The sequence below is a fragment of the Chrysemys picta genome, chromosome 9 (assembly GCF_011386835.1).
Source record: "Chrysemys picta bellii isolate R12L10 chromosome 9, ASM1138683v2, whole genome shotgun sequence".
Lineage (NCBI taxonomy): Eukaryota > Metazoa > Chordata > Testudines > Emydidae > Chrysemys > Chrysemys picta.
The window spans coordinates 23,974,443-24,000,243 of record NC_088799.1 but is presented as its reverse complement, the minus strand read 5'-3'; the positions used below and the strand labels follow the sequence as shown (position 1 = coordinate 24,000,243).

At 42.9% G+C, this 25,801-nt stretch overlaps 1 protein-coding gene across 3 annotated transcripts in view; it reads left to right on the top strand.

Annotated features, from left to right (window-relative positions):
• LEKR1 (leucine, glutamate and lysine rich 1) overlaps positions 1–25,801 on the top strand; it is a 122,602-nt gene that overhangs the window by 90,555 nt on the left and 6,246 nt on the right. For all 3 annotated transcript variants that reach the window (XM_065557854.1, XM_042853682.2, XM_005286977.4), the window contains 4 exons: positions 5,304–5,381; positions 5,714–5,917; positions 13,934–14,027; positions 24,819–24,971. In XM_065557854.1, coding sequence (XP_065413926.1) covers positions 5,304–5,381; positions 5,714–5,917; positions 13,934–14,027; positions 24,819–24,971 — 529 coding nt within the window. The remainder of the gene's footprint in view (positions 1–5,303; positions 5,382–5,713; positions 5,918–13,933; positions 14,028–24,818; positions 24,972–25,801) is intronic.

Sequence of the window (25,801 nt, the reverse complement as noted above, 5' to 3'; positions counted from 1 at the left end):
GCTGCGCCAGCACTGGTACACGTCTCTCCTGCATATGTCTATGCAGGAGCCACTCAGGTTGCCCCTACTGTCGGACTTGATCACACAGGATCGCGGTCGCCTGCTTCACCCGAACCTGGAGTCGCTCCACCTTACGGCCTGGATGCTCCATGGCTAAACCCGGTGGAGTTGCAATGCTCTCATCAGGTCAGGCAGGTCCTTCTGGGTAGCAGGAAGCCCTCTACAAGGACCACGTACTTGGCCAAGTGGAAGCGCTTCTCCCTCTGGGCCACACAACGGGGTCAGGCCCCCTTGTTCGCCCCAGTCCCTCTCATATTGGACTATTTGCTACATCTGAGACATCTGGGACTAACTCTCTCATCGGTTCGAGTACACCTTGCTGCAATCTCGGCATTCCACCCGGGAGAGGGGGGTACCTCTGTGTTTGCAAACCCACTCGTTACGCGGTTCCTTAAGGGCCTTGCAGACTGTTCCCACACATCCGCCAACCTGTCCCAGCTTGGGACCTCAATTTGGTCCTGTCCGTCCTCACAGGGCCGCTGGCTTCGTGCTCGCTGTTGTATCTTTCATATAAGGTCACGTTCTTGGTGGCTATCACATTAGCCCGGATGGTGTCTGAACTCAGAGCTCTAACATCTGAACCCCTGTACACCGTTTTCCCCAAGGACAAGGTCCAACTCGGGCCGCACCCAGCGTTCCTGCCTAAGGTGGTTTCCCCTTTTCACATGGGTCAAGACATTTTTCTCCTGGTCTTTTATCCGAAACCACACTCCTCTACAAGGGAGCGTAGGTTGCATTCCCTCGACATTCGCAGGGCTCTCGCTTTCTATATTGAAAGGACGAGGTCCTTCAGGAAGTCAACCCAACTTTTCGTTGCTGTGGCCGACAAGATAAAAGGGCTCTCGGTCATGTCACAGCGAATTTCGGCTTGGATCAGAACCTGCATCCGGGAGTGCTACAGTCGGGCCAATATACCAGCCCCGCCTATCACGGCCCACTCCACAAGAGCGCAGGCCTCTTCCGCTGCGTTCCTGGCCCAGGTCCCGACGCAGGAAATTTGTAGAGCGGCCACCTGGTCCTCAATCCACACCTTTACTGCGCCCTACGCCATCACACACCAGGCCAGAGATGATGCTGCCTTTGGCCGCGCAGTCCTCCAGTCTGCAGTAACCTCCGACCCCACCACCTAGATTCGGGCTTGTGAGTCACCTGCTTGGAATGGACATGAACAATCACTCGAAGAAGAAAAAATGGTTACTCACCTTCTCGTAACTGTTGTTCTTTGAGATGTGTTGTTCATGTCCATTCCAATACCCACCCTCCTACCCCTCTGTCGGAGTATCGACAAGAAGGAACTGAGGGGGTGGAGGGTCGGCTGGCCCCTATATACAGCGCCATGAAGGCGCCACTCCAGGGGGTGCTGAAGCCGACCCTACGGACGCTGCTATAGTAAAATCTTCTGGCTGGCGTGCACGCAGCGAGCACACACCTGCTTGGAATGGACATGAACAACACATCTCGAAGAACAACAGTTACGAGAAGGTGAGTAACCGTTTTTTATTTCTTTTATGAAGACACTGAACTTGTCTGACTCTGATTCTCTGATTGTAATCTCTCCTATAAGGTTTTTATCCATAGCTACAGCCATTCAGTTGTTAATCTTTTGTCCACTGAGCTTACTTTGAGTGGTACCTATTTTTCCCATCCATGCGCATATATATATATATATATAGTGTAGCTTGTTGGTAGTTTTAAGACTTCTTTAATCAGAATTATACATATGAAATATTAATAAAACCAAGATTGATTCTTTTTTAGATAAGCATATTCCTTATGTTTAGTGAGGGCCTCGATATTATGAAAGCAACCGAAAACTTTTAAGTTCTGATGAACTGTTGAGCTTGGTGATTTTACTGTTGACCAAGGCTATGATAGCTTTAATCTGCGATATACTGTATAATATGGGTGACTAAACTTCTATGAACAAAAGTCCTATTGACTTTTTGTTCTGTTCCCTAATAACAGAAGGCTTGTACCCTAGAAGAGAAATACATTGTTTCTGATATTAAGTTAGTTGCCCATCAGAAAGCCTGGTAATCTGAAAGCCTTTCTCTTCAATTGCCTTAACATTAAGCCATTCTCAATGCCAACAATCTTCACTGCTAAGAGAACCTTTTAATAGTAATAATATTTAGAGATATGGGGCCTAATCAAATCTAATCCTCATTGAAGCCAATGAAAAGACGCCAACTGACTTCAATGGGAGCTGCATCAAGTCCATAGTATTATACATGTCCAGAAGGCTATATGAACTTTAATGAATCCTCACAACAGCCCTATGAGGTAAATAGTAAAATCTCAGTTTTGTAGAGTGCAAAGTTAGGTCCCAGATGTTGTGGCCTACTGAAGTTAATACACCTCTACCCTGATATAACGTGACCCGATATAACACGAATTCGGATATAACGCGGTATAGCTGCACTCCAGGGGGGCAGGGCTGCGCGCTCCGGCAGATCAAAACAAGTTCGATATAACGCGGTTTCACTTATAACGCGGTAAGATTTTTTTTTGGCTCCTGAGGACAGTGTTATATCGGGGTAGAGGTGTACAAGTATGGCAGAGCTAGCATTAGAAATCAGGAGTTTGTCACATTTCTTAGTGCAGTGCTCAGTTCCCTAAGCCACAAGTGAATTGAGCTGCTAATAAAATTTCAATGCACCAGTGCCCCTTTTGTTCTATCTTTTCTAGGGAAGCTGGGATAATTAAAAAATAGTACTATATAAACGACTTCTATGTGTATTTTAATAAGGAAACGTAATGTGTTTAATTTACTTTGTCCTATAATATGTTAAGATGATTTGGGTCTTGTTTACTAGTCTTCATGTCTGACTCCGTTTGGAATATGTTTGCTCTCTTGTGTGGTATATATTTTTTCTGGCACTTTTTGTTTGGCACTTTTGCTGAGCAAATTTAAAGTTTATTTCCCGACTGAAGTATGGAATATAATTTAGAATGAGTTTGCTTTCCTCCATTGAATTGGCTGTGTTTACTTCTCCGTTCCAAAGACAGCGTTTTTCTCTCTTCCACTCCAGGGCTCAGTTTGTTTGCTTCACTCTGTGGAAGGATTTTGTTTGTTAATCCTTATTCTTGTACTGAACACTGTTGTAAAGTAAGTCAGTCAATCATCAGCCTTTGATATGTATGTTCAGTATAGGGAAATATGCTAAAAAGGTAGCAAGTCAGGAATATTTTAGAAGTTAATTTAGTGCTCCTGAAAGTTGCCAAGTTGCACTGGAAACTGAAGTCCCCTTTAAGTACAGACTTCCACTCATTCCTCCAAATTCTTTTCTGCCCTAAACCCTGTTCTGAAAGATCCCCTTTTACAATTGAGAGGATGGTAAAGTCTCCGTGACCATTCAATCCATCATCTCTCTGGTTGTACTGTCAATACTGGTTGCCGGTTGTGGTGGTGAATAGTGATTTCTGTGATGTTGATATCAATACACTAGGAACCCAGAGCCACAAACTGTCAAAAGCAGAGACAAGCAGCTGCACAGATATGGCCACACCATCGTGTGGAGGAAGGGGAAGATGAGACCCAGTTAGCATTTCCCCCTACTTCCACCCACCTTCTCAGACCCAGGACTGTTCAGGAGAGAACCTCCAAGGACCCTTTGTTGCAAGCAGTCTACCCTACTTGTGTAAGTACAGGGAAGAAAGAAATTGTAGCCATAGATTCAAGTCAGCAGGAGCAGAGACTAAGAGCTGCAGCAGTGATCTTTGAATGCTGATGGCATACATCATAATCATACAGCTTTCTGCAGTTTTTACTTTCTGCAAGTGTCTCTTTTAATCTCTGTTAATTGGCTATTCATTCCAACTCTCTGTCACAATCTCTTCAGTTCAACCTCAATTCACCTGCTCTCCACATTCCCCTCTTTGTCTCCCTCTCTTTCCTTCCCTGATCACTCTTAACCTCTCTCTTTAGTTTCTTTGTGGCTGTTGGCCTGTCCCCTCAGCCAAAGAAGGGGTGATACCATGCCCACAGTCTGGTTCAGGCCCTTTTCTCAGGACTTCAGCTTTATTTCTTCCACATAAAATGAGTACAACCCAGCAATCATCCCTTCCCCCAAACCCAGGGTCTTCTGTAGAAGACCTGTCTACTTCCAATGGATTTCCACTTCACAGGCAATTTGCCTGTGAGTCATACCCTGCTCTAGGGCCTCCTACAGGAACCAACCTGAATTTTGACCTAGGGGCTTCTTTCCAGAGCCAGCCTGCTTCCTGCAGTGCTCTACCCCAACTGAGACACTTGCAGGCTTTTATAATCACCTGATCCCTAGCTGGGAGGCAGCTGATCCCAACTCCCCTTAAAAGGACAGCGACCCTGTGAAAGTCACTTGCCCCTTTCTTTGTCTTTTTGTTTACTTGATCCCCTTTCAACAAAATTCACCCCCCACGCACACAAATAACAAACAATAACAAAAAATAGTATTGTGGAAGTAAAATGACATTTGCAGACCATTATATTGTTCATTCTGATTATGTGTTATATTCCTTTCCCCCGATCCTTTGTCTGTCTTGCCTATTTAGATCGTAAGCTGTTTGGGTCAGGGACAGTCTCTTACTCCATTTGTACAGTGTCCAGAACAATGGGGCCGGCACCTTGGTTGGGGCCTCCAAGTACTACTATACTAATAATAATTAATAGCTAGGAACCAGAGTGAGACCACTAGTTTGTTTCACATAGGCCTCCACTTACAAATCTTAAATTCACCTCACCTGGATCGATCGGTCTTCAGCTGTCATTAAGACTGCGCTGATCACAACAAATCTTAAATTAGAAATCTTAAACTTGAGGATTACTCAAACTGGGGATGACAGTAGTTCCTAAGGACCATCCACCAATTGGGGATAGATAGAGAGCATTGCAAACATTCATACCTTAGTTCTGGTTTAAGTCCCTGATTCCAGCAAAGCATACATTCCATTAAATTTACAATGATTTAGCAGGACTACTCATGCGCTTAAAGTTACATGTATGCTTCACTGCTAGGCCTGTTTGAGACAGGATTAAAAATGTGTGTGTATGTGGGTTCAGTATATATGATCAATCTATTCAGAGATGTACAGAGAGCATGACAACACCAGTTTAATAAATCTCCCTGTAGGGAAACTTTTCGTGGTATTCAACTAAAATAAAAAGTGTGAAACAGTTAACAAATTAAGTCCAAATCATTTAATGAGTAAAGGCTTTGATTTTTTGAGGCTAATGTATACTTTATGAATTGTTACATTTTTAGGATGAAATCAAAGGAAGTTGACATCTGTCAAAGTGAACTTCAAAAGCTGGAGTATGAAAATGGAATGTCTAAATCCAGGTTTATTTCAGAATTGTTTATATTTTATATACAAATGATGAGAGAGATCAAATTATTTTTATTTTTATTTATTTTAATATTGCTCTTTTTTTTTAATCACAGGTCTTTTGGTACTTGTAACTTATATTTTTTCTTATTGTATTTGAATGATCATTCTAGTTAACTTCACAAAGATGTTCTTCGGCCTTCTTTTTCCCTTATTTTTTGTCTTTGTGTAATATTCTCTTTTACAAGCAAAAATTCTCAGGATATCTTTTATCTATAAAGAAAAATCCATCAGCTGTGATATTTTGGTGATTTTTTTATTATTATGATTATTATTTATTCTTTAGACTTACTAAAGATCTAAAAGAAAAAGAAGAGTCTTTGCTAGTTTGCCAACAAGTATGCAAACGTTTACAGGAAGAAGTGGCAGAGAAAGAAAGGCAAGAAGAAGATCTAAAAAGAAGAACCAGTTGCTCAGAGTGTGAACTGGAAACAATTAAAACTCTTCTTAGACAGAGAGAGGAAGAAGTAGTAATGCTGAAACAAGAAAGGTAATCAGAAATGACTCACCCTGCATAGTTCTGCATAGCTTGATTTTTGCCCAGATTTTCTTTCTGAGGATATCTTGAAATAAAAAGTCCCCTAAAAGTCAAATCTTCAGACTTCCTTGCTTTTATCAAAAAGTAAAATCATTACAACACCATGTGTAGTATGCGCCTAATGTAAAGAGCATGCTACAGTATCTATCAGAAAATAGCGTAATGCATTTTTAAACGAAAAATGTGTAGTAGTTATTGATATTCACATTTATTGCAGTTTAAATTAAAGAGCATCTTTCGTTTAGAAGCAACTGAAAAAACAAGATGTTATCAAAGCATTGCACAGTTTTATCAGTCTTGTTTCTGTCATGGGATAAGGACGTTTCTATATATTGTTTGTAAGTAATGCTGACTTTTGGCCATGGCAAAAAATGAGAAAAGTCATGAGTTTGTTATAGCAAAAATCTAAAGAGTCATAACATTAGTTAAAGGAAGAACCACGCCATACAGTATTTTAATTAAAGCTATGTTTGTATTCCAGTAGAATGGCTTAATACAGACGTGGGCAAACTCCGGCCTGCAGTACAATCCTGCCCGGCCCCTGAGCTCCTGGCCAGGGAGTCTAGTCCCTGGCCCCTCCCCCACTGTCTCCCCTCCCCCGCAGCCACGCGGGCCGCATTCTGGCCCGCCGCTCCTGCAGGGCAGCGTGGGAAGAGCAGCTGGCTCTGTCCTGCTGCTGGTAAGGGAGCGGAGGGTCGGTTGGATGGGGCGGAGGTTCTGGGGGGGGGCGGTCAGGGGATGGGGAACAGGGAGGGTTGGGAGTGGGAGTCTCGGGGGGCCTGTCAGGGGTTGGGGATGTGGATAGGGGTCAGGAGGGCAGTCAGGGGACAGGGAGCAGGGGGGTTGGATAAGGGGGTGGGATCCCGGGGGGCAGTTAGGGGCGGGTGGTCCTGGGAGGGGGTGGTCAGGGGACGAGGAGCAGAGGGCAGTTGGATAGGGGGTGGGAGTCCCATGGGGGCTGTCAGGGGGTGGGGGGTGTGGATAGGGGTTGGGGCAGTCAGGGGACACGGGGGTTGGATAGGGGGCGGGGTCCCCCGGAGGGGGCAGTCAGGGGAGAAGGAGCAGGGTGGGGTTGGATGGGTTGGGAGTTCTGAGGGGGGCAGTCGGGGTGGGAAGTAGGAGGGGGCAGATAGGGGGCGGGGGCCAGGCTGTTTGGGGCGGCACAGCCTTCCCTACCCGGCTCTCCAAACAGTTGCGCAACCCCGATGTGGCCCTCGGGCCAAAAAGTTTGCCCACCCCTGCTCTAAAGTGAAACCATGAATAGGGAGGATTTAAACATGGGCTTAAGTGTTTTCTTGAATTAGGGTCTTTGAGAAGTAGGTGTTCAGCATATTGAAAGATCAGCTCCAAGGTGACTAAAGATGGACTCCCAAAAATTGAGACACAGACTTATAAGCCGCTTTTGAAAAATTGAGCAACGCTAGAAACAGATTCAGTTTTCCACAGTAAGGGTGATAACCACTGGAACAAACTACCAAGGAAAGTGGTGGATTCTCCATCTCTTGATGTCTTCAGATCAAAATTGGATGCTTTTCTGGAAAATATGCTTTAGCCAAACACACATTATTAGGCTCAGTATAGTGGTAACTGCGTGAAATTTAATAGCCTAAGACAGTGGTTCTCAACCAGGGGTATGCGCACCCCTGGGAGTACGCAGAGGTCTTCTATGGGGTACATCAACTCATCTAGATATTTGCCTTGTTTTACAACAGGTACATAAAAAGCACTAGCGAAGTCAGTACAAACTAAAATTTCATACAGACAATGACTTGTTTATACTGCTCTATATACTGTACACTGAAATGGAAGTACAATATTTCTATTCCAATTGATTTATAATTATGGTAAAAATGAGAAAGTATTCAATTGTTCAGTAATAATGTGCTGCGACACTTCTGTACTTTTATTTCTGATTTTGTAAGCAAGTCATTTTTAAGTGAGATGTAACTTGGGGGTATGCAAGACAAATTAGACTCCTGAAAGGGGTACAGTAGTTTGGAAAGATTGAGAGCCACTGTCTAGAGATATGCAGGAGGTCAGACTACCTGGTATAATGGTCCATTTTGGCCTTAATCTATATGAATCCACAGCTCCTGATGCTTATTCCTATGCTTTAATCACAGGATTATCCATTCCCAATAGAAATAACATTAAAACTGTTCTGGTAATAAACTTCCAGGGCCAAAGACATAATAGGTCACAAGAACCCTGTTTATCTGACTGGAATGGAATAGGTGGAATTTATTCAGACAAAAGGCTTTTGAAGAAGACAGGGAGTTTTTCATGCTGTTGATGTACACTGAGAGGTATAACCTGTTTTCAGATTCCAGGAGTTTGGATTTAAAAGGTTCTGCTGGATCAGAAGTTTCTGCCTACAAATCTGGCAGTTCTTCTTCGAGTGCTTGCTCATGTCCATTCCATGTTAGGTGTGTGCATGCTTTGTGCACAATTGCCAGAAATTTTTCCGTTGGTGGTATCCGTTGGGCCGGCTGTAGCGCCATCTGGTGCCACATGCTCATGTGCAGATATAAGGGGCCTGGCTGACCCCATACCTTCTGAGTTCCTTCTTACCACTTGTGACAATCGCTGAAACAGCTTCTCTTGCCTCAGCAAGGCGTTCATCAGTGGTTCCTGTTATTCCCACCTTCCTTTCCAATTTTGCTCCCTTCAGTTTATTTCCATTAGTAGTAGGGTAAATAGTTGGACCCTCACATTGTTTAGAGGAAAATCCTTCATCCCGGGGCTGGGCATGCCCCGGTCTCCAGGCTTCAAACCCTGTGCCTCCTGTGGCAAGCACATGCCTGTGAGTGACCTGCACTCCAGCAGTCTGAAGTGTCTGGGAGAAGCTTAAAGTGCGAGAGCATTGCCAGATCAGCTGACATTCCTAGCCTTGTACGAAGAAGGACAGTGTGGCTAGGCTAAGGTCCATCCTAATGGAAGTTGCACTCAGACCAGCATCAGAGCCAAGCTGGTTGGACTCGGCACCAAATGCCTCGGCATCAGTGTGGAGTGCTCTTCCGGAGGCACATGTCTCTCAGCACCATTCCCCTTCACCGATGCCAAGGAAGAAGCACAAAAAGCAACAGTCTGAGAATTCCCCAGATCTGAGGAAGGACAAGCATGGGGAGTGCAATGGGGTGTGACCTGCAGCAAGTCACTCCTCCGCCCCCGCCCCACAAGTGGCACCGTCGACTCCGCCTTGCTCGCAGGTGCCTCTGAGTCTGGTGGAGGACCAACTGCCGACACCAGGAGGGACATCGTGGAGCCATCAGGATCATGGAGCATCCACCCCAGAGGCGTTCTCAGCAGCCAGGGATCTGATGGCACTCCCAGTACCACTGACTCAGGCGGGGCAAGATCTGGCATCGGTGAGTATGTCGAGCAGAAAGGAGCATGTTGCCCTGAGCTCCAATCAAGCACCAGGTCCTTCGGTTACCGACCAGAGGAAAATCAATCCTGCTGATGTCAGCGAATGTTTCCCTGCTCTGGCACCATTTCCTGGATTCTTACCACCGGCTGGTGGAAGTGAGGGGTACCACCCCCTTGGGCTCCGCAAGCCGACTTGTCATTGGAGTTGGAGATGGAGTTGTGCATCCAGCCAAGGGGCCAGTCCCAGAATCCAGCTTATGTTCCATCATATCCTGGTGCAGTTGCCCCTCTAAGCACTTGGCCCAGTGAGCAGTGGCCTATGCAGGTCCAATGGCCTTTTTGGAATCTATGAGGTTTCCCCCCTACAGGGACTGCCTTTCAGCCGTTCATACATAGTGGCGTCCAAGAGAAGGGCCCCTCTGCTGCTCCATCCGGCACCCAACTCGGACTCTGGTACCAATACTCAGGATTTGGGGCTACATGATGTGGTCAGTGCAGAAGAAGAGGAGGAAGGCCTCCTGCCAGTGCACGCTTCCTCTTCCTCCTCCCCAGATGAAGTTGTCAGGTTTGAGCGGCTGGGGTACCTCAGGGTGACTTTAGAGCTCACCAGGAGCTATTGAAAAGGGTAGCTTCTAACCTAGTGCTGGAAATGGATATGCTTAAAGAATCCTCCGACAGCCTGATCTTGGCTGTGGAGCCCCCATCAAAAGTGGCCATACCCTCAATGAGGCTGTTATGGCTCCAGTCAGAGATCCATATGGCAGACCCTGTCCTCTCTGCCACCCATTTCAAAAAGAGCAGAGAGAAAGTACTTTGTTCCCTCCAATGGGTATGAGTACCTATATTCCCATCCTCTCCTCCCCGCTCCCCTCCCCCCCCCGCCAAACACATCTGGTCGCAGCAACCAACGAAAGAGACGGGCAAGGACTGAAGGTTGCAACCCCCAAGTTGAAGGACTCAAAGAAGCTGGGCCTGTTTGGTAGAAAGATTTATTCTCCTGTTGGATTACAGTTCCATATCTCCAACCAGCAGCATGCTTGGGAGGTAAGATTATAACATCTGGGACTCCATGTCTAAATTCAAGGACTAACTGCCCCAAGAATCCAGACAGGAATTCTCTGCTCTGATGAAGGAAGGAGAGACTATAGCCAAGGTCTCCCTCCAGGCTTCCCTGGAAGCAGCTGACACAGCTGCTAGAATGATGGCATGGACAATAATCATGCGAAGGTGCTCTTGGCTCCAACCCTCAGGCCTAACACCTGAGGTTTAGAAGACTATTCAGGATCTTCCGTTTGAGGGACTTCCCTTTTCTTGGAACAGACAGATGCAAAATTCCATGGCTGAATGATTCTAGGACCACCCTGAAGTTCCTAGGCCTCTGTAGCGATGCGACAACTCACCAGCGCAGCGGCTCCTGCTGGTTGTCCCGGGAATTAGCTTTTCCAGCCTTTGGAGTGCCCTCTTCAGCCAGTGTTTCGCCTGCTGCAGACCCCCGTGTCCCTCCCAGACTCCAGTGCCCCTTTATCTTGGGGTGCTGCCCCCTGGCAGTGTCCCCACACTTTGGGTCTCCCTTCGCCGGGGAGCCCCCAACCCTCTATCCCCACCTCACCTCAGTGGCTACTGCCAGTCACCATCTAGCCCCCACTCACTGGGGCGGACTGCATTCCATAAACCACTCATCACTGGCAAGGGGGGTTTGGACCTGCTCCACTCTAGGTACCCTACTCAGCTCCTAGGCAGCCAGGCCCATCTCTCTCCACAGCTAGAGAGAGACTCTCTTTGAGCTCCTGGCTATCACAGCCCTTTAAAAGGACCAGAAGTGGCCTGATTGGGGTGTGGCCCCAGCTGTGGCTACTTCCCCAATCAGCCTTTTTTCCCTAGCTCTCAGCCCCAGCCCTCTCCAAGGACTGACTTTTAACCCTTTCACAAGAGCGGGGTTTCTGCCCCGCTACAGCCTCTTTGCCCCTAAACTTTCAAGGAAGAACTTCAGACCTCAGCAACTGGTCTGTTTCTTGGTTCTTCCACCACACCAAGATCCATTTAAGAAACAAAGCCGGGGTTGTAAGCTCAGGCAACTACCCTCTTCCACCTCAGTCCCACTACTGGGCCTGCAGAGATGTCCAGGAGGCCTCAAGCAGAACTTTTGAAGGGACACTCACGGGCATTATTTCCGTTCCTGTACAGGATCCTGCCCCCATTTTTTTTTCCAGACTGACTCTCCTACTTCAGCCCAGCATGGTCTCTCATTACCTCAGACCATTGGGTGTTCAGTATGGCGGAGAGCGGTTATACCCTTCAGTTTTCTTCCACCTGCCATCCCACCTCCCATCCCCATCCCTCTTCAGGAACCCTTCTCATGAGCATCTTCTAGTCTAGGAGATGCAAACCCTTCTTTGGGTAAGGGCTATGAAGGAGGTGGCTTAGAACTTGAGAGGGAAAGGGTTTTACTCTTGTTATTTCGTAATCCTGAAGGCCAAAGGGGGTCTCCGACCCATCCTCGACCTGCGTTGCCTCAACAGTTATCTCAAGAAACTGAAGTTCTGCATGGTCTCCCTCACCTCCATTATCCCCCTCCCTGGATCTAGGGGACTGGTATGCCACACTCGACTTGAAAGATGCCTATTTCCACATCTCCATTTTCCAGGGCCATAGATGGTTCCTAAGGTTCATCATGAACCAGACCCACTACCAATTCACTGTCCTCCCTTTTGGCCTGACGGCAGCCCCTCAAGGTTTCACAAAATGCATGGTGATGGTGGCAAAAGGTGAGTTATACAAGTCTATTCTTACCTCGATGACTGGCTGATTAAGGGCCGGTCCGAGGCCCAGGTAAGAGCCAGCATGGTTCTAGTCCAAGCTACCTCCTGAGTCCTGAGCCGATTGATAAACAAGCAGAAGTCAACTCTCATACTCATTCAGAGGATAGAGTTTATTGGTGCAGTGCTTAGTTTTACCTGGGCCACCAATTCCTTCCAGACGCTTGCTTCCTGATAATATTGATGCTGATATTGCAGGTCAAGGCCCACCTTGTCACGACAGCCCATTTCTGCATCTAACTTTTAGTCACATGGCCGCGTACACTTACATGGTGCAGCTTGCAAGACTGTGCCTCAGACCCCTTCAAGCTTGGCTGGCCTCGGTGTACTTGCGGAGCCATCAGCATTTGGTCTCAGTGCTTACAATTCCTGCCCCAATCCGTGCCTCTCTTGACTGGTGGAGGTATTCCCTTTGTCATTTCGCAGCCATCAGTAGCCCTAATCTCAGATGCATCTGATCTAGGTTGGGGGGCTCACCTGGAACACCTCAAGACTCAAGGCTCTCCTTGCATATAAAAGTCAGAGAGCTCAGAACTGTCTGCCTAGCATACCAGGTGTTTCTACCCCAGATTGCAGGAAAGGTTGTGTGAGTACTTACGGACAACACAGCAGCCTTGTTTTATATCAACAGGCAGGGAGGAGTGCACTTGTCCATCTTGTGTCAAGAAGCCATTCTCTTGTGGAATTTCTGTGCTGAGCATTTCATCCCCCTCAAAGCTTCTCACCTTTCGGGAGCTCAGAACACTCTGGCAGATAACCTCGGCAGATCTTTCTCTTCTTATCACAACTGGTCCCTTTGCCCCGATGTAGCCAAGTCCATCTTCCAGAGGTGGGGGTTTACCTTTGTAGAGCTGTTTGCAACCACACAGAACAGGAAATGTCAGCAGTTTTGCTCGCTACATGGTCGCAGCCCAGGCTCGCTCACAGATGTCTTCCTACTCCCATGGACAAAGCACTTGTTCTGTGCATTTCCCCCCCCCCATTCTTCTTGTGCACAAGGTCCTGCTGAAAGTCAAGCGGGACAAAGCAAGGGTTATTCTTATAGTCCCCGCATGGCGGCGTCAGCACTGGTTCTGCATGTTGTTGGACGTGTCAGTAGTGGCCCTGTTGCCATTCTCTCCCCTCCTGGACCTGATCTCGCAAGATCACAGCCGATTGCTCCACCCGAGCCTCAAGGCCCTCCACCTATCATGCGCACACCTAATGTGGGAATGGACATAACACATCTCAAAGAACAACAGTTATGGAAAGGTTAGTAACCATTTTTTACCAACTGTATTACACATTAGTTACTGGCATCATTTAAGAATATTTTTCCTTTTAGTTAAATATTAGCTAAGTTAGTTATGAATTTACTCAGCACTACTCAGTGATGCTGATTCAAAACTTGTTGCAGTATTGTAATTATCGCAGTAACGTTTTGAGTTCAACTAACTGTAACTGCCTTTGTTTTTATTATTATGTCTGTTATAGTCACATAAAGTTATGTGAAAATCAACTTGAGAAAATATTAAAATATTTGCACTTTATATCCGGATATATGGAACTGTACGCAGATATAGTATTGTGTGTTTAAAAAAAAGTAGATGACAGAACGACAACAGTATTATATAAGTCATTATTACTATAATGCCTGGAGGCCCCAGTCAGGATTGAAGGGCCCTGTTGTATTATGTACCAAAAAACACAGAGTAAAAGATGGTCCCTGCTGCAAAGGGTTTAACAGCAAGAAAATTCATCTAGGCAGAATACCTTTTGAGTTACAGGTTTTTGTGGTTTCTAGGGAGTTGATGCAGATTTCTCATCAGAACAAAACAGAGCAGCTGCAGGAAGCATTAAGACAGAAGCTTCTGAATGAAGATAACTGGAGGGAAAAGGTGATATTGTATTTCTAGTTGGTACTGTTTTTATTGTTTTCTTTAGTCCTAGTCACTTGTCAAGAAACTGTGTACAGAGCCAGATTTAACTTCGCCAGTCCAAGCATGTCTATAGTATTCTTTATACAAAGTTTTTAAGTGGGTAATCCCTAGACAGAGATTAAAGGCTGAATGCAAAAGATTTTGCTATGATCATAATGTTAATTTTGCAGCATTTCATTGGTAAATGAGGTTGACCATTGTTGGCAAAGTGGAGAGAAAAATGCCCTTCCCTACACCTGGGTATAGCTGCATCCAATACCGATATATTTTAATAGTCCAAAGAAAACTATAAAAGAAGAAATAATATCCAGACAAACAAAAGTTTTTGCCCATCAACCCATCCATGCATAACTGTAAGCCCAATAACAACTAACCAAATGGACTGTTTTATTTAGCATATTGTGATTTATGAGATGTTAATTCTGGAGCTTGACAAAACCAGATTGTTGCACCTTTTTATGTATTTATTCACAGCAAATAAGTAGAGATGCCAAAAAAACCAAACACATTCAACTGAATTCTTACCATACAATTGAAAATGAGTACCAGATAGTTTAATATCATGCTCATTGCTTGGGGCAATAGAACAATGAAGTGATGATGACTGTTGAAACCTTATATTCCCTTTCTGAATTCTGTTTTTGAAGTATAGAGTTTATTATCCTCTTAATATGTGTCCATAACTCCCATTAATATATCATTGCAAGTTATGCACATGCATGGAGAGAAAAATGGACCCCAAAACTAGTTATGTCATCTATAGAGTCAGGGCTGGCAATAGTGACACTTATTTTCAGTTTAAAGGTTTACCTTAAAGGAAATAAGAGAGGGAAATCCTGAAGTGATGGGCACAGAGCTAAGAATAATTCCTTAATACAGGAGTCCAGAAGGAGGTTCTATTACTGATTCTATTTCTGTTTCTATTAGTGTCTGCGTCTTTAAAAGTGTCCTTTGCCATCTCTGCCAAATAGTCATCCGCTTCTGATGCTGCTGTTATTTTATACTTGCTGCCCCTGCAGAGTAGAGATGTGTGAAAGTAAGGACTTAGTTTGGTGACATTTACTGTAAGAACTGTCTCTCTTACATTTCAAGTGATTTCAGCCTCCTGCAGTTGAACTTTTCCATGAAATGGCATGGCATTGGTTATTTTATTCATTGAATTATACAGAAGTGTGAAAAGCCACTTTCACATATTTCTTTCTTTTTTCTTATTTTTGAGTGTTAGTAGGATAGTGACCAGCTTTGACACTTCTCTTTTGTGAGGGAAAGAGAAGGTGTGAGGCAGAATAAGAATCTTGTTAAACACACACACACACACACACACACACACACACACACACACACACACACACACACACTTTTTGATAGAGTTAAGGAGAAAAGTGAAGTGAAGATTACATATGAGGAAAAGGATAGTTAGCAGAATGGGGCAGGCAGAACTGATTGCTCTGGGTAAGTCTGGGGATAAATTGTCTTGGCAGAGGAACAGGCTTTCTGAAGTATGCCACACACACATACACACACATATACACACACACATTCTCTCTCTCTCTCTCTCTCTGTCTGTGGGAAAGAGATTAGTCATGGTTCTGGGACATGTATATGGGCTATGTCATTGTGAAAGTAACTCAAGGGCACACACAAAGAGGTGTATTCAACTCTACTTATGCTCCCCAAACCTGTGCTGCACCAAGAGAAGAGAACTGCCTATGCAAATAGCCAGTAGGTTCATGTGATGTATGGACTACAGCAGGATGGGGAAATAATTAAGGACCTCTTCTAACACAATCCACAAGCTGGATCCCTTCCCAGAGTTTATGTATAGTCCTAGCATTACTGACACTACTTGTGTTCCCCACAAAGAGAGCCACGGGACTTAAGAATAGGAATTGAAAGCTTAATAAAATAATATCAGACAGGAGCAGCAGCAGATAAGGTGGGGTACGGCTGACAATTCAGAGAATAAATCATAGTTCAGTTACAGACCATGCTGTATGTGGAGTATATAAAACTAAAGAAATAGAAATGAAAAAGAAAGGGGGAAAATGGTCTGCTTCTACCTACACATGGCTAGGTGAATGTTATATAGGTATAAAGGATCAGCCAAATACAACTTTCACATTTTCCAAGTTTACCCGCATTCAAATGTGAGATCCCAATTGAAATAATACTTTCCTCGTGGCCTGCTTGAAAGACTAAAAAAGCAGGAAAATACATAAACAAACATGCACATCCCAGCATAGTGAGACTACCTGTAGGGCATGCAATAAATCAGCCTCCCTACATATATAAAACACTCAATAAAACAGCTTCCTCATTGCAAAACAGCATATAAAATACATATTAAGGCAGCCTCAACACTGGAAAAATGCATTAAAAACTAGGTATGGGGAAACTTCAGAAGTTTTAAAGTTTGGTTCAGATAAGCATCCATAAGTCAGCATCATGGCCCTCTATACCCATCAATACTCCAACAGGTTCTTTGAGACAGTACTCATCTCTGCAGGATTCTTGCCTTCTTACTTAATGTTGTCTTACTGGGAAGGAAGACTTCCATAGTACCTTTTGGGAGTGTATTTTCTTTTCTCCGCCTCTGACAGCTGTGAGGAAAAAGTATAAATTAGCCTTTGCTTATCCTCTTGAACACATGGGGTAGGCTAACCTGTTTAGGTAATCTTGAAAAAATATCATGGTATGAAACACAACCAATTTAGCGCACAACTTGAAGTTGTAACTACAAAAGTTCACAGGAATTTTTACCAACAAAATGCCTTCATTTCATGTACTTATTTTAAATGTTTGCACTAGTGCTAGTTTCATTTCAGTTCATCAGTATTTATTATAATCCTTGGACAAGATTTTTCAGTCCTTTTTAAATAAATATATACTTGGTATATAGATCCAGACTGGGGGGAGTATTTCCAGCTGATTTATTAAAATATACACATACTTCAATCAAGTACAACATTTACAAAAGCGTATTTGTAAGTGTTCTTTATATCATTCAAAAATATCATGTTCAGTCAATTAGATTTTATCTTCTCCCCATGCAGAAGATCTGTATGTGTTATCATATAATATACTAAGCTACCCATGCAGAGTCATACCAGCATTGCGGTCTAATTCACAAACTGTAATACTCTTCACATGCTTGCCCTAATCTTACTTCACCATCCCTTCTCTCGCAATAGTCTCTGGAGTCAGTGGATATTGTACAATGCCCTGGTGCTAGCATACAACCTTTTGTAACCCTGACCCAGATCATGAGGCAATGGAGAACTGGAGACCATGACTGGAATTTTCAAAGGGGCGAAGAGAACTGAATTTCAATGGGATTTGGATTCCTAACTATCTTAAACCCCTGTAAATATCCAGTCCATTTTCTGACCAGCACACCTTTACACACACATAAAAAGGTATTCCAGGCAAAGAATTGTCACAATGAATTAAGAGATCAAGTGAGAAGGAGAGACAATGTTGAACAATAACTTTGAATTTTCTGACTCAAGCCTTAAACCTTTTTGTAACTACAATTCGTTTTTTGGTTCAATATGTGAGCTGTATTTGTGAACTCTGTTTAGTCTCAACAAAGTTTTTGGGTTACTAATAATCTGTTATGTCTCTCTTAAAATGTCTTAACTTCACTAGTACAGGATATAATTTTAGTATGAGGTCACACAGTTTGCATAATCAGAATCTGTTTGCAGCTTGACATAAAAACTAGATAAAAGACTAGTACAAATAAGAGAGCAATTATATCTTTGCTAACATAGCCATTAAAATATGGTGAACGTCAAGTGCTCTTAAAATGCTCTCATCAGACGAAAGAATAACTAATGTGACATTGTCATCTTTTTCTAGTGTCATTGTGCCATTGTATAGGCATAAAGTGTTCTTTTTTTTAAAAAAAGAAAAATCCTTTAAATCCACATGTTTGTACAAACTTCAGAAACTTAAATTAAAAAAAAAACTTTCAAAAATTTGTTGTTTAAATTATTTGGTATTTAATTGCTTTTGAGTACACAAATAATTAGAGACTCAGTAGTTGTTATGCAACTAGAACAAGAACTTTGAAAAACAATTGCCAGTTTACTCATTATTATGGATATTAGTTAATTTCAACTGTTCCTTAGATGTGAAAAATGTAAATTAAGATGCATTTTTAATCGTCAAAATTATTTCTAAGAGTATAATACTGTCAATTGTCATTTCAATATCTAATCAAGTAAACTTCTACAGCAGGCCTGATTCTAGGATAAACCTGCTATAATTAATAGTTGTGATACGATTTTCTATAAATTGAATCCTAAAACTCTTATTTCTAAGATTTAATAAACTAGAAGATAGTTTTTGATACATCTATAGTGCCACATTTAAAGCTGTCTCATGACTTTATAATAATATAAAATTCCATTTTCAGGGTCATATATACATATACATATACATACTGACTCCAGCCTAGCTCTGGATATGAGTTTCGTGGTCAATAACAGAATTTTTAACAATGTGGTTAAAAAAAATTAAAACATTGATTGAGTTTTTTTGTTAGAAAAGAGGACCATATACACCATCTTCCCCAAAAAAGTGTTTAGTGGTTTTTGATAGATATTTAGCTCCTGAAATTAGATAATTATAGCAAAGTCAGTCTGTAAAGCTGATAAGTTATGCAATTGTTTAAGATTAACAAGTTAACATACTACTGTGTATGTTTAATATAATATTTATAATCATTTAACAAATTGCAAGACAGTCCATTAGAACTATGCTGTGCAGAAAGACCATGTTAGTGCACAGATTTAGGGTATTTGTCACAGATTTGGGTATATCCAAATCTTCCTTCAGAATCCAAACTTACATTTAAAGAAATTATGAACAAATTTTCAAACTTAAGCAGCTAAATAAGTGGCCTGATTCTAAGAAGTTCTGCCACAGCTGGACCTCCTATGGAATAACTGAGAGGTGTGGCTGCTCAGCACCTCTGTAAATCAGGCCACTTGTTTAGGTGCCTAATTTTGGATTGAGGTGCTTTGGCTGTGAAGTTATTCTGAATGCAGACCACCAGTGCAAGGTTCTCCTCTTACATCTGCAGACAGAATGAATCAACAGCTCTGAGAGAGATGTAAGCTGCCTCCTTCATTTCAATGGGGTGTTGTATCTCTGATTATTTATGATTATAATTTAAAGGTGATCTGAAGAATGGGGAAAACGAGACTGCTTGTTAATTATCTTCAGTGGGGACCCATGCAAGCAATATCCAGAGAAGAAATGATGACTCCATACCATAGTAACTGCGGTTCTGTGGGGTGATTACCTGCATAGGTTCGCATTCTTAACCCATCCTCATTCCCAATATTTCAGAGACTTGCAAAAGATTCTTGATTTAGTGAAAGTGGAGACACTTAAGGACATACATAGGGGTGCTCATGCAGCCTCAATGGACACTACTGTCCAGAAAGTTCTGAGCTTGCACACACAAGATATACATACAGTGAGGGCCATGTGACTTATAATCTCAAATACCCAATTTCTATGGTAAATTATTATTCATTGGCAAAGCTGAGTGGGACAGGCTGAATAATAAAATGTATGTGTAAGAAAGAAAACATAAGTATTTTGTATTTTTAATGTTCAGTGCATGGCATATTGGTAATACAGTAAAAGCCTCATTTTCCTCCAAATGATTGTATACATATGTTCCAGTGTAGGAGTATGTGTGCACAGTGCACTCTAGTACCAGCTGGCAGAGCATGTGCCCCCACTGTCCTCATGCATTGAGCCAAGAGTATAAAGGGGCATGGCATCCGCTTCCCTCTCAGTTCACCCATGGCGAGAGTTGTAGCTACCCATTGCTCTTCAGCTTCGAGGAGCCAACCTTTAGAGAAGAGATTTTTATCTTATTTATATATTGTAGTTGGGTTTAGTGTTCGTATAATATATTTAGCTAGGCTAGGTAGTTAGAAAAACCCCAGAATAGAGAGCTATGCAAAAATCCCCAGGGTTCAAGCAATATGCTATGTACAGGGTCATGATCCCTGTTAGTGATTGGTATTAAAGCTGTCTAATTTGCTTAGGTGAGGGACATATGTGCTACTTGTACCTTTTTCCCAACAAGGATGAAGAAACAGAGGGATCTTCACCTTAAATGCAACTCCTGGAAAAGACTATGCGTTGCTCTTCAGAACCTGACCACAGGAGGACAGACAACAGTTCAAGCCTCAAACTCAATACAGATTGTTCTATGAGCTGAGACCTCAGGGTGTATCTAGGAGATCTAAGCCTCCCAGACATCGCCAATCAGCATAATTTATAGTAGGCCCTTTTCACCAGATCTTGTCGGCTTTGAAGCAGTCATTTTGACATTTGAGTTGAGGACTACACTAACCGTATCTCACCTCCCTCTCTTTTTACGGTGCATGGATAGAGATACTTTGGACAAGTCAGTGCTCAACACCGTAAAGAAGGGATATGTCATCCAGTTCACCTCCCTCCCTTTCCGTAGTCCACCTTTCCCAGACACCAGGCCAGCAGGGCCGGGACCCTGGCCCAGGGTGGTGGATGGGACCCCGCACAAAAATTGGGGATGCTGCAGCATCCCCCACACCCTTAGTTCCCATGCCTATGAGAATACAGAGGATGGCAGGCAAACTGTCATCTCTAGACACTTTGGATATGTCTAGTAGTCTCTTAGTGGACTCAACATATGATTCCATGAGGACGCAGAGGTTGGTAATGGAAGGACAAAAGAACCTTAAGTCTAACATGCTAGTGAAAATCTCTTTAAGACAGAGTCCAGCCTTCTAATTGGTAATGATTAAGAATCTGAAAACTGGTAAACAGGCTAGTGTCTGTGTTGATGCAAATTACCTAACTGATTGGGGGGAGAAAGACTTGCCCATAGCCCTGAGCAAAGAGGACACACCCGGCCAACCAATGGGTTCTGTTACCTAAAAGAGCTCAGATTTTGACCCTCCAGAACAGGGAGGAAGGGAAAAACTAAACTTTACAAATAAAAGCCACAGGTTAACCCTAAAATGCTAAAGCTCCAGTGGTATTGAGCAGAAGGCATGGCATGACAAAACTGATTGTAAATGTACACGTGTAATGAGTTTGATGTTAATATTCATGCTAATGTTAATTCTTGTGACTAATGTGTTGCTAATACACCTCTACCCCGATATAACGCTGTCCTCGGGAGCCAAAAAATCTTACCACGTTATAGGTGAAACCGCATTATATCGAACTTGCTTTGATCTGCCAGAGTGCACAGCCCCACCCCCCCGAGCGCTGCTTTACCGCGTTCTATCCGAATTCGTGTTATATTGGGTCGTGTTATATCTGGGTAGAGGTGTACCAAGAACTGTAAAAATGTACAATGTGCCTAATCTTTTGGAAAAAACCCTGGATATGTTAAGAGTGATACATAAGAACACTCTTTATGTTAAAAGGCCTTGTGATACTGATATTTCACAAAAATAACAAGGAGTCCAGTGGCACCATAAAGACTAACAGATATATTTGGGCATAAGCTCTCATTGTTTTTGTGGATACAGACTAACATCGCTACCCCCTGATACTTGATATTTCACAGTTAGTGCCTGTAACTAGTCTTGAAACTTTACACAGGAGAAAAGACATTGCAGACCTACTATGTTGTATAAGAAGGGAAACTGAGGCACGCTACCGTATTGCTTTCATGGATAAATGCCAAGATTCGACACTATGAAAAACATTAATATTTACATTAACTTGATAATTGGGTTCTCTGAGTTTGCCCTGTTTCTTAGCAGTTTGTCCTGAATTTGGCATTCTCAGTTGTGACCGAAAAAGGCACAGTTACACAAGGCAAGTCAGTACACCCCAAACTACAATCTCTGCACCTCACAGCATTGATGATCTCTGGTTGAACAATGAGGAGAGAGTTTGTTCCTGAGATGTCTAGGCTATTTTGGTGAGCAGCAGAAAGGATTCTACCAGAGCCACACATGCAGTAAAATGGAAAAGGTTTTCAGTCTGGGTGGAATCTCCCCAATTATCACCAAACAGCACAGAGACTAGATATATACTATACCGTCTGTTACAGCTGAAATCCTCTGGTCTCTTTGTCCATTCTGAGAGTCCATCTAGCATCCATCTCTGCAGTAGACCCACCAGTGAATGGGTATTCTATCTTTTCACGCCCTTGGTATCCAGATTTTTAAAGGGGCGAATTCCCTTGTACTTTCCTGTATCTGAGCCAGCATTTTTATGGGACCTGAATGTAGTATTGTCTTGTTTGATGGAATTCCCTTTGAACCTTTGGCAACAACATTTCTGCCACTGTTTTCAATGAAATAGTGTTTCTGATAGCAGTTACCTCTGCAAGGAGGATGTCAGAGCTACATCTATCCCGATATAACGCTGTCCTCGGGAGCCAAAAAATCTTACTGCGTTATAGGTGAAACCGTGTTATATCAAACTTGCTTTGATCTGCCGGAGTGCGCAGCCCTGCCCCCCTGGAGCGCTGCTTTACCGTGTTATATCTGAATTCGTGTTATATCAGGTCGCGTTATTATCGGGGTAGAGATGTATTTTAGCTGATTCTCCTTTCACATATTCCACAAAGACAAGGTCTCTCTTAGTCTGCATGCTAAGTTTATGCCTAAAGTGGTTTCATCATTGCACCTCAACCAGACTATTCATCTTCCAATGATCTTTGCAAAGCCTCATTCTTCCAAGGCTGAAGAAAAGCTTCATAAATTGGATGTCCAAAGGGCTGTGGCACTTTACTTGTACTGCACAAAGTCTTTCAGATCCTCTCCCAAACTCTTTGTATCCTGTGCTGAGAGGATTAAAGGACAACCTGTTACAGCCCAGTGTATTTCATGTTGGATTTCTGACTATCGAGCTTTGCTACACTTAAGCTGGCAAAGGTATATCCTCCACCCAGGATAACAGCCCAATCCTTTAGGGCTCATTCTACTTCTTCGGCCTTTTTGAGCAAAACCCCTGTAGTGGACATTTGCAAAGCAGTAACATGGTTGTGCGTACAAACCTTCTCCAGACGCTACTCTATTACTCAGACTTCCTAAGATGAGGTCAACTTCGGCCAGTCAGTGTTAGTCGTTCTTCAAATAATGTGAAGTCCCACCCCCTGTCCGGAAACTGCTGATGAGTCACCTCACAGTAGAATGTATATGTGCACAATCACTTGAAGGAGAAAAAATGGTTACTTGTCGGTACAGTAACTGTTGTACTTGAGGTATGTTGTGCACATAGACATTCCATGACTCTCCCACTTTCCCTGCTACTTCAGGTACTATATTCTGGCCATGTGAAGGAACAGAGAGAGACAGCGGCCAGACCCTTTTATATCTTTGACTCAGTGCACAAGGACAGTTGGGGGTACATGCACCGCTTGCTGGCACTGCTAGCAAAAGTTGCTGTTTGAGAGTTCATTGGGCAGACATACACCTACAGTGAAATGCATATGTGCATAACACATTTTGAAGAACAGTTACTGCACAGGTAAGTAACTGGGTTTTTGTGACGTGTATTGGTTTTCAACTTTAAAAAATAATAATATAATGAGCAGAGGTTTACCTGCAGGTGCAAGCCTTGCTGGCAAAATAGTCCTTGTTAACCCTGCTAAGGATTATATAATCTAGCATTAGCACAGGAGTTATTCTTTTTTTTTTTTCCCAAAAAGGAAAAGTAATAGTTTGGTCCAACCACCTCTGTGCCCTTCCTCCACACTTCATTTCATCTCATTACAGTTAGAAGGATTATTCAACAAATCCCCAACCCACTAGGAAATATCAGATAGTGCAGAATATGACAGCCATTTGTTCAGTGGTGCTTTTTTTCAGGGAGCAAATTAGACCCGTGCTGCAACATCATTACTCACTTATGATTCACTTTCATATGTAATTCAAGAAATTGTTTTTAACCTGTTACGCCAGGGTTACAGCTGTGTGAAAGAGTGCTTCTCTCCCTATGTGATACCATGGCAGGTGAGATGGGCTGAGGTTCTCAAGCTAATGGCTTCTTGGGTTTTAATCTGAAGAGGCTGGTGGCAAAATGGCTTCAGCTGAGGAATTGACTTTCCCCAGTCTGCTGATCTTAAGAGCATAATGCAAGGCCTATCTGTTTTCCCAGACTTTTGAGAAGGGGATGATTTAGGATAATGTGTGTGAAATTAGGGATTGGGTTATTGATAGTCTTGATGAGTCATTTAGATAAGGAAGACTTTGTAGTTTCTAACTGATTTACTTTGTAAAAATGTGTAGTTGTTATAGTATATGAACCCCTACAGTATATAGCTATGCCTATTCCCAAAAATCCAAATGTATACTTAATGCAAAGTAAATGATACTCTGTCTACAGGGGATGGGCATGTTGATATTCTGATTTCTGTCTAGGGCCAGAAAAAGTTGTGTCAGCATTTTGTGGGAAATTAGTTTGCCAATCTGGAGGCCTGATCCTGCAAAATGCTCTATCACCCATGGGGAGCTGAATTCCCTCAGATTGTTGTGAAGTCAGTGGAAGTTAAGAGCTGGTATCACTCCCAATTTTGCAGACTCTACTGTTTCCAATCATTCAGATATATATTGGGTAAGCATCCAAACTTTGGAAGCATATCTGAATTGAATTTGAATTTCACACCATTTGAGTCTGCTAAACTTTATATTCACTAAGAACGTTCTCAGTGTGAAAATGCTGTGAGATAACTTGGTATATTTTATTTAAAAAACAGTGTGTTTTCTTATCTAGATGGAAATTGCTCTAGCTAAACACCAAGCACGACACACAGAAGAGATTTTCAGGCTCAAGGAAGACGCCAGAATGGAACTAGACATTGAAAGACAAAAGCACCAAGAATTAATAGCAAAATATCAGAAAGCTCAAAAGGAACTACAAATGAAGGTTTGGAGCAATTGAAAGGAAACTGGTAGTAGATAATATACCTTGAAGACAAAAAGGAGTGTGTGGGGGGACCTAATCCCCTTAGATCGTGTTTCTTTATCTAGATATGTTACTAGCATGTCATTACACTTTCTCCCTGTTTTAGTATACACAGTACATTTTGTCTTACTTGAAATGGAACAGAGCAAACACACTTTGCATATAGCTATTTCAGTTAAAGGTATTATAGGGCAGATATTTTTGCATTTACTCAGACCCAGATTTCTCCTAGCTACAGTTTTTTGACATGTTGATTTTCCTTACAATGTCACACAATGGGCTAACTGAATTTTTTTTAATCAAACTATATTTCTTACACAATTTATTTAATTAAAAGTAAAATCAAAGCCCTGGGACTACTCTGAACTATACTGGGCTGGCATAGAGCAATCCCCAGTGGTTTCTCCCTCAGCTGAGTTTAGTGCTTATTGGACAAAGCCAAGTACTGAGTCCATTAGTTCTCCCTAGGTTAATTTTTTTCATTCAATACAATTTTCTATTCCTTTCTGTTTTCAGGTGTTTTTCTAGCCAGGCTAAACCACCAGTTATCTGAATTTTATTTATCCAAATCTGAATTTTCCAAAATTCATATAAAAACTGAAAATACCATATATACTCGATCATAAGCTGGTTTGTTTATAAGCCAGAAGCGGAGAGTCTCTGGCCCCGCCTCTTCCCTTCTGTCTCTGCTGGCTGTGCTGCCTCTCCTTGCTCCCTGTGTTGGGGGGAGGGGCTGTGTCCCACCTCTCCCTCTCTATACTCGTTCATAAGCCGACCCCCTTCTCTGGTGC